Source organism: Schistocerca cancellata, chromosome 7 (genome assembly GCF_023864275.1).
Source record: "Schistocerca cancellata isolate TAMUIC-IGC-003103 chromosome 7, iqSchCanc2.1, whole genome shotgun sequence".
NCBI lineage: Eukaryota > Metazoa > Arthropoda > Insecta > Orthoptera > Acrididae > Schistocerca > Schistocerca cancellata.
The window spans coordinates 299,974,804-299,987,456 of NC_064632.1; the positions used below are offsets into that span (position 1 = coordinate 299,974,804).

The 12,653-nt window shown below is 40.6% G+C and overlaps 1 protein-coding gene across 4 annotated transcripts in view; it reads right to left on the reverse strand.

Annotated features, from left to right (window-relative positions):
* Positions 1-12,653, reverse strand: part of LOC126092021 (mannosylglucosyl-3-phosphoglycerate phosphatase) — a 202,693-nt gene that overhangs the window by 174,024 nt on the left and 16,016 nt on the right. For 3 of the 4 annotated variants that reach the window (XM_049907410.1, XM_049907408.1, XM_049907409.1), the window contains one exon: positions 413-499. In XM_049907410.1, the coding sequence (XP_049763367.1) occupies positions 413-499 (87 nt within the window). Of the gene's footprint in view, positions 1-412; positions 500-11,332; positions 11,670-12,653 lie in introns of those variants that run through there. The other variant, XM_049907411.1, reaches the window with a different exon arrangement.

The window sequence follows — 12,653 nt, forward strand, 5'->3', positions numbered from 1 at the left end:
TTTACAAATATGAATATGGTGGAAAATAATTCTGGAAAGCTAAAACAACAGTTAATGTGGCTACTATATAAATAACATTTTATTTATCAAGGAACTGTCAAGGTGAAAAGCTGGAGACATTGCTGCTCAAAATAGCCATTCATTCACTGAATAATTTTTAATGATTACGGTGTTCATGTGACTTGTTTTGTGTAAAAACTTACATTGCTTGAACAACACAAACTTTGGGTTTGTGTTTAATCAATGAACTTCCCATAACTGTAAAAGTTTGTAGACCAGTAAATTATCATTCCTGTTAATATCGATTAAATAAATTATCTTCTTCACAATTACTCCTGTGGTAAGTAGCTTTACACTAAGTTCTACTAGTACTGTAAAATTTAGCATCTCAGCATGCATTAATTTAAATTACCAAAATCATGGTTTCCAAATACAGCACAATGTGTGCCACACTCGTTCAGGACTGGAACCATCTGCTCTCCTTTTGTGAAGGAACTCACTGAAAGAAAAGTCATTATACAATTTGTAAACATTACCACACTCCATAAGTACAAAATTTTGTCAGATTTATGAATAACAATAAAAACAAAAAATATTACGTAACGGGAAGACTGTAGATTGATATGAAACAATGAAAATGAAATGATCGTGTGGCATTATTGGCCAGGGGATCCCATCTGGGGTTGTTCGGCTGCCTGGTGCAAGTCTTTCTATTTGACACTAGTGGCTTGGATGTCAATGAAGATGAGAAGAAATAATTAGGACAACATAAACAAGAAGAAATAATTAGGACAACATAAACATGCAGATGCCCAAACAAAGAAAATATGAGACCCACCCTGGAATCAAACCCAGGACCCCACAATCCAGAGGCAGCAACACAGATGACTAAATCATGAACTGTGGATTATGAAAAAATAAACAAATGAAGTTGGCAGAATGGTTAAGAGTGCTGTAGAAGAAGAGATTGGCAATACATTCTTATTCAAGAAACAAGCACAGATGGATGTTGTTCCACAATTTAGCCACAAAATTCCACACAGTTGGTCTGTAAGTTTTGTGCCCTTCACTTCTGTACAACTATTTAATACAAAGTAGTAGTGGTATTTAAATATAGATGATCTAAATGATTAATGGAAAATCTCATATAAAGATGTGAAACAAATACTAACAAAGAGATAGAGGGGCTGGCCAGTACTTACCTCAGCTCAGTACAGCCGATAGATAAACAAAAAACAGAACCGAAAATTTACATTCCTAGCTTTCGGAACAAATGTTCCTTCATCAGGAGGAGAGAGGGGAAAGAAAGGGAAGAAGGGAAAGTAGATTCAGTTACTCACAACCCAGGTTATGAAGCAACAGGGAAAGGAACCTCTGACAACCATGCCTCCATCCTTGCTACCCTCCCTGTTTTCCTTTCCCTGTTGCTTCATAACCTGGGTTGTGAGTAACTGAATCTACTTTCCCTTCTTCCCTTTCTTTCCCCTCTCTCCTCCCTGATGAAGGAACATTTGTTCCGAAAGCTAGGAACGAAATTTTCGGTTCTGTTTTTTGTGTATCTATCGGCTGTACTGAGCTGAGGTAAGTACTGGCCAGCCCCTCTATCTCTTTGTTAGTATTTATTTAAATATATATTAAGGTGTATGTAAAAGCCTATCACACAAACAGTCAGCTTATAACCATACTTTCACTGTGAAGATGTATCACATCTGCACAGCAAATGAGTCCTTTGACATCACTGTGAGATACTACGAATGTGATTATGGTGATAACTATACTAAATGAAAACCTAACACCTCATTATTGCTTTGGAGACAATTAAGCAAATATACAGTGTGCATAAAAAAACATGAACAATGATTAGTAAGATATGTAGGACAGTAGTTTTGGCATTTTTCAAGACAGAACCCCTGTCCAGAAGTGGATACCTTTTGCACTGTGGGGCATTGAAGGTTGAGAATAATGACTTCCAAGCTTCTGTAGTGATCTCACAGGTTACTCTACACCTATCTCCTGGCAACACCATGAATATACAGCAGTCAGCAGATCACTATCTGTCATGGTCAAAGGATTGGATTTTGTGCCATTGTCAACATGTGTTACATTAAATAACCAGTGGGATGGTAATAATATATGTGATAGTAGTTATTCATCATCTTGTTCTACAAGACAGTAAAGAGTCTTATCTCTAGGCAAAGTGTATTGTTTATTAAGTACTTCCATACTGATGACTCCAACAGAAGTATTAAGGAGCAGTTACAACAACAACAACAAATGGAACAATTATAGCAACAATGATAACACCAGCAATAACTGACAAAACCACAGCAGCACATGGAAGAGATCCACACACTGCAACAGCGACATTAGGAGCAGCTACAAACAAGGCTGGAAGCAGAGGGACAACCTACGGTGCAACTACAGGTGTTGCCACAGTTGTACATCCAGGAAAGTTGGTGTCCAGGCACCCTGGCATTGTCTGCTGGCATCCCACCAGCAGCCAACACCTGTTCTACAGCCTGCAGCTGCAAGTTCACAGTCTTATCATCTGCTGCCACCCTCTGGGACTGTCCCAGTAATATAAGTGAACTGCATGGCACTTAAAGCACCAACCCTCTTGACAATTGTCTGTCACCGTGGTTCACACACATAGAATGATTTCATCACCACTGTGATAAATATGCATATGTGGCGGCACTACTGGATAGCCAGTCCACCACAAGGTTAGTGAAATAGTGACTGGAAAGTACAAGGTTTAGGCGAGCTCATTTGGTAGGTTTCCCTCACTAACTCGCAATACTTAGAATAATTGTTGCACAGGGAGGAAATTGGTGACAAGAAACTGTCACAGTTTCTATAACATCTTCGCACCTTGGCCAGATCAGCGGTTCTGGATCCACTCCTTTGATTCATATGGATCTCACATTTGCTGGAGATGCATCATACCATGCTCTCAGCAATGCAAGAGGTGAACCTGACTAAGCTGGCATAGATCCACAGCTATTAACTACAACACCCTCCAGAGAGAGACTGCATGACATCACCTTGCAGTTCGGTGAGATGAAATGATGGGTCACAGAACTCGGCACATACAAACAACGAGTTTGCATGCCATCACATGGCTAACATAGGGTGGGCTCTTCGCACTCACCAAAATGGAACAAATGCTTTTACCTCCACCACTTGGCAACAGCACATGTAGGTGCAGATCTTCATCTACACTGCCGTATTCCTGGATGGGAATGCAAACCGCAGCCTCCCACACCCACCAGTGCCAGCAGCCACCAGCCAGTAGCAGCAGCCTGTGCAATTATTGTGTCATTTAGTGGTAACTGAGATGCAGTTTCTGATGGCAGGTTGTATGTATGTGTGTTCCCCAGGTGCCTGCTTTGGCAACTGTGACTATGTGTAAATCATGATTTATCAGCTGCAAATGGTTAGCTCATAGCTACATGTGGGCTCATGACTTTAAATTTGAACATCGGTTAAACTGGATTTCCTGTTCTCTTATGACCCCATCCTGGATGTGTGGAATGCTTCTGTTTTGGATTGGGTTAAATCACTGTAGGTTGGATGCCACAGTGCAGAAGTCTTTCGGTAGGCTTCCTCACTGCATCACTGCCACTTGTGTGCCTGCTACACCTGTCCCTATCAGCCACATGATCTGCCGGAGTGCCATCATAGCCCTGCCACACAATAGTGCATCACATCAGGACTACACCAGGTTCTCTTGTTTTCTAGGTGCCCAGACAGTGGGTGCCCAACAAACTTCACATTGCAAAACCAAAATTCATCACAATGATCCAAGCAGGTATGGCATGACCATCAGAAAGCAAATGAACTTCTTTCCTCCACCTGCACCTAAGCAATCATTTCGCTGGCACCCTTGTGGTGACTATAATGGACTCAACACTCTGACAATTGCCAACCAGTATCCTGTGCACTTTTGGAGATTTTGCATGATAAATGGTGGGCTGCACTGCTTTTTCAATGCTGGATCTAGCAAAAGCCTATAATCAAATACTTGTGTCAATAACTGCGCCCTGTAGACTATTTGAATTTCTATAGATGTCATATGGCCTAAGGAATGCTGCACACACTTTTTAGCACTTCATCAATGAAGTTTTGTGGTAATGGACTTCTGTTTCACGTACACAGCATTGTCATACTCAGAAGAACACAAAAGATATCTACACTTAGTATTCCAAACACTTGGTGACCGTAGAATCCTTATAAACCTGGCTAAATGCGTTGTCAGTGTTAATGTAGTGATCAGTACATATGCTGAGTGCATCACCACAATTACAACTTAAACTGCCCTAAAAATGGTGTGCGAAGTGTGTTGGTACCTTGGGATGATAAACTTTTACCATGTTTTTTACCCTGAGCTGCTGAGACACAGGTGCCACTCCATGCAATCCTCTCCAACCCTGCAGTGTGTGGTTCCATACCTGTCACTTGGACTGATGAACTACAGGCAGCATCTGAAGCCTGCCAGACAAATTCCAAGCCAGCCACCCTCTTGGACGTGTGCACGCAATTGCTGATGTCCTGCTAATGATTTTCTCAGATGCCACAATCCGCACGGTCAGTGTCATGCTACAACAGAATATTAATGGGTACTGGCAGTCTTATGGTTACTTCTGCACAAAGATGGTTCAAATGGCTCTGAGCACTATGGGACTTAACTTCTGAGGGCATCAGTCCTCTAGACTTAGAACTACTTAAACCTAACTAACCTAAGGACATCACACACATCCATGCCCGAGGCAGGATTCAAACCTGCGACTGCAGCAGCAGTGTGGTTCTGGACTGAAGTGCCTAGAACTGCTTGGTCTCCACAAAGATCACAGTAGCAATGCTCGTGGCTGCCAATCTACAATGAACTTTTAGCACCTTATGAAGCAGTTAAATACTTCTGGTTCATGATGGTTAGACATGTAATCACTATATATACAGACCACTGGCCACTAACTTTTGCATTTTTGCAGCTGTGAAGTAACTATCCCCCAATGCGAATCAGGCAACAAAATTTTAATTCACAGTTTACAATGGACATTTGGCACATAAGCAGTTCAAAGAAAAGTCACCACTAATGCTTTATCTAGAGTGGAAGGCTTTTCCACACCAGTGGATTTCGCCAAGCTGGTGACAGTACAAAATGAAGATGAGGAGCTGCTCAGACACAAAATATCCCAGCATTTGTGTGGCTTGCCAGTGGAAGACAACGAAGAGCTGATATACTGCAGTGGATCGAGAGAGGCTGTACGTACCGACGCTACCAGGACTCTACTATGAGGGCACTAGTAACACATGGTTTCATGTGGCTTCGTATACAGAAGGACTACCATATATGGTCTCACAACTGCATTCCAAACTAGAAGTTCAAAGTAACACAGCGCATGCAAGCTCCGCTCAGACCATATCATTTATACAGATTAGAGACAGTAGAAAGCCTATAACACTAGCTTGGGGAACATCACATTTAATTTCTGTTTTACTGGATGACTTTCCATCAGTTACTATGAACTGTGACCTTTTCGACAGGAAATCACGAATCCAGCTGAGACGATTCGCAATTTGATTAGAAGTTGCTTCCAAGGAACAGTGACAAAAGCCTTCTGGAAATCTTCTGGAGTCAATTTGAGATCCCCTGTTTATAGCACTATTATGTAGGTTGAATAGAGAGCTAGTTGTATTTTACAATAATTATATTCTCTAATGTTGAATATTTCCACCATTTGACTGAACAACTTCTTTATTTTATATTACTATCATGATCTTGGCCTTAAGCCATTATCAAATATAACAATGTTGGGTGAAGAGTGAAGTCATCGTTAAGCTCTATTGAACTTCCATAGTATATAATTTGCGCTATTTTCACTGCACATATAATTATTGTACTGGTGTTCATTCTGTGGCTCAGTTGTTTTATACTTGGAAAACTTGTTTGCTACCTGTCTTACTCATCTAGGTCAATAGATCTTGATGGTGATTTCACTTAACAGAGTCTACTTATACCCAACATTGTTGTACTTTATAATGGCTTAAGGCCAAAATCATGAGAGTGATATAAAATAAAGAAGCTTTACAGTCAAATGGCAGAAATATCATTCAAACATTTTTACATGATTGTGGCCCAAAAATATGAAAAGATATTTTCTGAATCCATGCCATCTATTTATCAATAAAATGTTTCCTTCAACATAATTCAAAATGATCAACTACAGTTTATGTTCCAAAACCCTACAGCAAACTAGCGATAGTGATATAGGTTTGAATTCAGTGGCTTATCATATTTCCTTTCTTGAGTATTGGTGAGATATGTGCAACTATCGAGTCTTTAGGTACGGATGTTTTGTTGAGCGAGCTGCCATATGTGATGCCGGAGGACTTGCCCTTATTGAGTGAGTCAAGCTGCTTCACAACACAGAGGATATCCACTGCTAAGTAACCCATGTTGGCAGCAGCTCTCAATTCGAATTTTGGAACATTTACTACTTCTTCTTTGGTGAAGGAATTTTGGGAAACTGTGTTTAGTAACTATACTTTAGGGCCATTTTCATTAGTAACACTACAGAGTGTGTGTGTGTGTGTGTGTGTGTGTGTGTGTGTGTGTGTGTGTGTGTCTATGTGGAATCCAAATGGTGCAGTATATCTGCATCAGAACTGGCTGCTTCTTGTTATGTGATGAGCTTTAATTGTACCTTGTCCAATAGGAAAGGAAAACCATCTCTGAGATAAATGGTAAATTGGTTCTGTAAGTCTTGTTGGCATTAGATATGACCCAATAATATGATAACGGACACACGAATTTTTGGTTGCTAAAGACGAGTGTCATTCAATTCACAATGCCATATTGCGTGAATGTGCATTCATCAGTAAACAGCACCCAAGTCCAGAATAGTGGCTGGAAATAACATTGCAAAAACTGTACTCATCATCAGTGGTCCTCAACAACTATCCCCTGCAGTTCCTACACATGGTATTAATCAACCACAATTCATTGGACCTGGGAATGAAGGTGCTTCAATTGGCTTATCATGAGACAGTGAATAATCAGGGTTGATAGCATATGCACAGCTGACGTGAATGCACTGACTGTGCAATGCATTCAGAAGGCCTACTGTATGGACAGAAAATTTCTCATTACCACACAGCAATACTGTCTATACAGGTAAATGTAGCAAGTATATAAAATGAACTTTGCTGTATGTACAAGTTACAATTTTGACAAAATTCTGGGAAAGAAAAAAATAGTATGAACTTGCAGTTTTACAGTCTCCATTATCTTCTCTCACTAGCTGCAAGCTTTGAATGATGGAAAATATTCATGTTGGGGAAATGTAACTTTGCAATTATCATGAACTTTGCCACACACAAGCAGCACGTTGGCGTTTCATTACTTGTTTACTGCCACATGCAGTAATGTTGTCAAAAACATTAGTGTTCTGGTAAACACAACTATCCAATTATGATGATATGAAAGGACAATGTGAGAATGAAGCACATGTGCAGGAATGTTAAAAGGTGCAGCCCATGAATCCATCTGACACTGATTAACAGAATGCATAACTCAGTGGTTCCTAACCCAAAGGGGGCTACAGGCAGTGGGGCACTGGGCCACCGACAGTGTGACACTGGGCCGTGAACACTGATCGAGAGCTGAAGACAAAATAAAAATTGTAAGGAGCTTCTGGGGTTTCACTCGTCAGCCATCAGGATCTGCAAGTATAGAATGAAATAAAAATTGAAATGCCCAGTCACTATACAATAACACTCACAAGGAAATGATCCATTTTGTTATGTTGAAACCTGTCCTGTTTTTTCTCACACAGAAAAAAAATGTCAATATAAGCCAGTAAGACAGACTGCCAGTCTCTCTCTCTCTCTCTCTCTCTCTCTCTCTCTCTCTCTCTCTCTCTCTCTCTCTCTCTCTCTCACTCTTTTTAAATGTTGAAAATTACCAATATCATGTGCCACCAGGCAGCTTGAAGCACGTACCCTTATATGGTGTGTAACAGGGCTGGCGTGTGACCTTGGATAGCTGCTTATGACATAGATGCTTAAAATATCATAATCTGATTATAATTTGCTGAATTGGGAGTTTCTCGTTCACAAGGATGTCTCCCGTCAATTTGATCTTTTAATATCCACACACAACAGGAAGGAAGGAAGGAATTAGTATTTCACAATTTTCAGAGTACATTGAGAAGTCAATCTACATAACACACGCATTCTTATAGCTGACATCCAACACCTCTGGTGTCACTCGCTGTCTCCAATAGTTTTATACAAAACTGCAAGAGAGGGAGCATTAACATCAGCATTTTCTGTGTGCAGGCACAGTTTTAAAGAGATTTGGTAATTGCAGAGACATAATGGAAATTGTACGGATTATATGAATGCATAGTGTCCATTCTTTCGGACATGTTTGAAAGAACAGACACCTTGCGGAATCCACAACTGTGATACATTATATGTAAACTGAAGGCAGAGGGGGTGGAAAGGGAAGGGAAGGGAAGGGAAGGGAAGGGAAGGGAAGGGAAGGGAAGGGAATATCAGCTGCATCGGGACATTACGTGGGATCAGTGGTGGCGAGCACAAATGTGTACTGCACCGGGATTCAAACCCAGGATCTCCTGCTTAATAGGCAGGTGTGTTAAACACTGCACCTTCAGGTACACAGTATAACTACAACTGTACAGACTAATTCGGCACGCCTCACGGCCGACCCACATTCCTACCAAGTGCCAGCTATCCACAGTCCCTGTTCATTTCCTCCATGTACGCTACTCTGAGATTCCCACCGGAGATCAGATGTACCTGTGCATCGGCACTGAAGAAGAAGGATCCAGTGCTCATCTAGGCTAATCAATTATATGAATGTGTGGTGTCTGCTATTTTGGACCACACATTCATATAACTGATTCACCTAATTGGACAAGGAGTACACCTTCTTCAGTGCATATGTACAAGTATGTCTGACCTGCAGGAATCTCAGAGATGTGAAGTGAACAAGGGCTGGGGATAGGTTGCGCTCAGTGGAAATGTGAGTCATTCGTGAGGCATGCCGAGACAGTCTATGCAGTCGCAATCACACTGCGTCCCGAATGGCAATGATGGCAAGAGCACTGTGTGCACTGTCACACCACAGATGAGTACGAACACAACCTTTTAAATTCCTAGAACAATATTTCCAACTACATTGGTGGAATCATGGGACAGTCATGGCACTGTGGCATCCTATATGTGTGTAAATCCACTTTCAGTCAAGGATTGTGTCTCATATCACAAGAGTTGTGCCTGCTGTTATTAGTTACTGCTAATTTGCATCAATATGGACGCTTGGTTTGGGATGGGACTTGCCGTAAGACAAAGCAGTCAAGTGATGAAGGAACTTCCACATCAGATTTTGTAAGTTGTGGGAATGTTGAGTCCAAGTAATATCAAAATAGTGAAGAAGACAAACATATTTTCATACATACAGTCACCATTTTTTTAAAAACTCTAGATTGTGTATTCTGGTGCTGAGTGGGAGAGCAAATGCCGCAATGTGTGATTTGTTTCAAAACACTGTATGAGCAACAACAAATGTATGAAACTATTATAACTCAAAATGCATCCCTCATCTAAAGGTCCTGAATGCATACAAAAGTCTCTCAATTTATTTCAAATCAAGAAAATATTTTTTCTATGACTAAATCCACCATGGAACAGGCTTCAAAACAGAACATACTAAATAGAAGAGTTTCTTATGAGTTTTCTTTGTTAACTGAAAAGGAGTTAGCTCACACTGCAGGAGAAGAATTTATTATACTCACAGCAAAAGTAATAAGCAACACTTTGTTTGAAGAAAAATGCACACAAAATACAAAAAAACTCCATTATCAAAAACAACTGTGAAGAGAAGAATTGATGAGGCATCAAAAAATCTGAAAGAAGCCACCATAATTGCTTTGAAACAAAGCAAATATTCTTTTCTGGAGATGAAAGTACAGAAAAGCTGGCCAGGCTAATTTATTAGTGCCTGGAGTGTGGTCTCAGCTCTCTGAGACTGCAGACATGTATGCAAGTTGCATTTATCTGTGTGTGCCTGTGTGTGTGTGTGTGTGTGTGTGTGTGTGTCTACTGCTGACAAAGGCCTTAATGGCCGAAAGCTTTAATTGTGTGAATCTTTTTATTGTGCCTATCATGACTCAGGATCTCCGCTATATGGTGAGTAGCAACTTTCCTTCTCTGGTATTGTTACATTCCATCCTGGACTTTACATTGCTAGAGAAAAAGGTTTGTTAAGACTTAATGTCCTGTTGTTGTCAGTCATTAAATATGGCTCAAGCTTGGACTGGGGAGAGGAGGGGGGGGGGGATTCCAGATTGCCTGATGTATTTTAGGGAAAACAATGGAAAACCTATATCTATATGACCATATGAGGACTTAAACTCCAGTCTTTCCAAATGCAAATCCACTGTCTTCACTGCTGCACCACCTCACTACAATCCTCACCTTGTTTCAGAAGAGGTATTTGGTGTAGTGTCCTATTTTTTCACTTTCAACTGAACAGAGGAGGGGGGGGGGGGGGGGTTCTTCTGTGAACCCTGTGAATGCACTCTGCATGGTGAAATGGACCTCACAGTGAACAGATGCTATTATGAACTGTAAATAATGCTGAATTCAGATCCCATGTGTTAACAGGGTAGCCACAAAATTTTTTACTGTCTGAACCAAAGTTCTTAACTTTCACTGTAAGTGATGTCTCTTTGATGATGTCACAGCTGGGTCACAGCTCGCAGTTGATTCTGCAAATGTTCAGACTAGTCAGGGCTATGTCACCTCCTTAGATTTGGACTGAGAGCAATCATAAGTGGTTTTAAAAGACCTAACCATGATCTTTCTTGTTCTGCTTTATAATCCAGCTGTACTTTATCTCTCACTACCTGAGAGACTGCAAGATTTTCATAAGCCCATTAGCACTGGAACGTGCACAGAGCTCTTTGTCTGCCTACGATTGCAAGATGGTAGATCCCACTCCACCAGAGCACAGGTCTTCATACATGGCATGAATCCTTTGAAACAGATGTACCGGCTGCTCTGTGGATTACAATCAATGTGTAAGCCACCCCTTCCAGCACTGCATCTTTACTGTCACAGCCAGTTGGCTGTGCCCATTCAGCCTTGCTGAGCATCCATTTTGGCAGCTTCCTTTAGGGATTTGTTTATCTGTTAGTTATGTCCAGATCAAGACGCAATCATTTAAGGGCAAGTTGTCACTAAGCAGCATCAATGTGGACTGTAGAGTGTATCAGGAAACAGATGAAAAATAATGACTTACTTTTAGTGTTGCAAGATGTAATCTGCCCCATGTCAGAAGACTCTCTTAAGTTATGCTCTCAACAGCTCTACCTTGGGGCAAGTTGTGGTGGAGCTGAATAGCATATCCTGTGCAACGTAGTTTCCATAAAGCAGCAGTGACTGAAAGAGCTGTGTACTGTTCATAACCTCACTGCCTACACCTTCATTAGACATCAGTAAAGGGAACATATGGTCACCTATTGCAATGCTTGCACTTCTTCAGCAACTGCTTGTAACCTGGTTAAAAAGTTGAGGGTCTGAAGTGCAAAGTGGTGTGTATTGTTGAGAAATATAGCCACACCAGCTTTAGCCCTCATGCCACTGAGTCATCCTTTTTGCAGATACCACAGTCCTTTAGCACAGGAGCATCAGTGTGTTTCCTGTAGACAAACAAAAATGTTTAAATACCACTACAGTATGATAACTAGTTTTTAGAAATGTTTCTTTCCATCAAACTGTTGTGCCTATGGTAGAGGGGATTTTTGTTGAGGGACTGAGAATAATACTCAAATTCTATATGGTCATCATCAGAACCATGAGAGAAAACCAGTGTTGCTCAATCTGATTGCTTGGGACTGGTTTTTCTCAGTTTTTACTTTTTTGCAAACTTCTCCTTCTGTAGTCTACATGGGCATGATGTTGGCAACACTCCATTTACTTTTGCTGTGGTTTGGACCGTGCCTAGCCAGCAATGTCTCTTTGGCAAGGTAGCAGGAGGGGGAATGGACGTATAAAGGAAAGCACTGAGGATGCAACAAAAATGGTATACAAGAAGAAAGGATGAGCCTGAACTACCAAATCAGCTTCAGAATATGGCAAGTTGAATAACTGTTTAATGCCAACTACTGCCCTCCATTTAACATATTTAAGATTGACCTCAAAACATCCTGCCAGGAGCAGTTTCATGGCAGATTTTTAACACATTCAGAAAACAATTAACAAAATAAATTTCAGTGAGATGTCACTTGAAATGCTGAAACTTAGTTTATCTATTTATGTTTCGATCATAGTTTTAAATATTAGACTTTTTATTACTTAATGTTTTTGTTGTTTTCAAAAATAAAAATAAAATTGTACAAATGATTACTACCTACATTGAAGCTCTCACACATCGCTATAAAGATTTCCTTGTGGATCTGTCGATGTTGGATGCACTTTACAGACATGTGATGTAAATTTTTCCTGAGTAGGTAGTCTCTACAGGGTAAGACTCAGATAAGCAACAGTTTCTTGACAGTTGTTGCCTTGTGCTGCAAAAGAATTTCCTAACTCTACAAGAAATAGAGGGGACAAACTTTTGC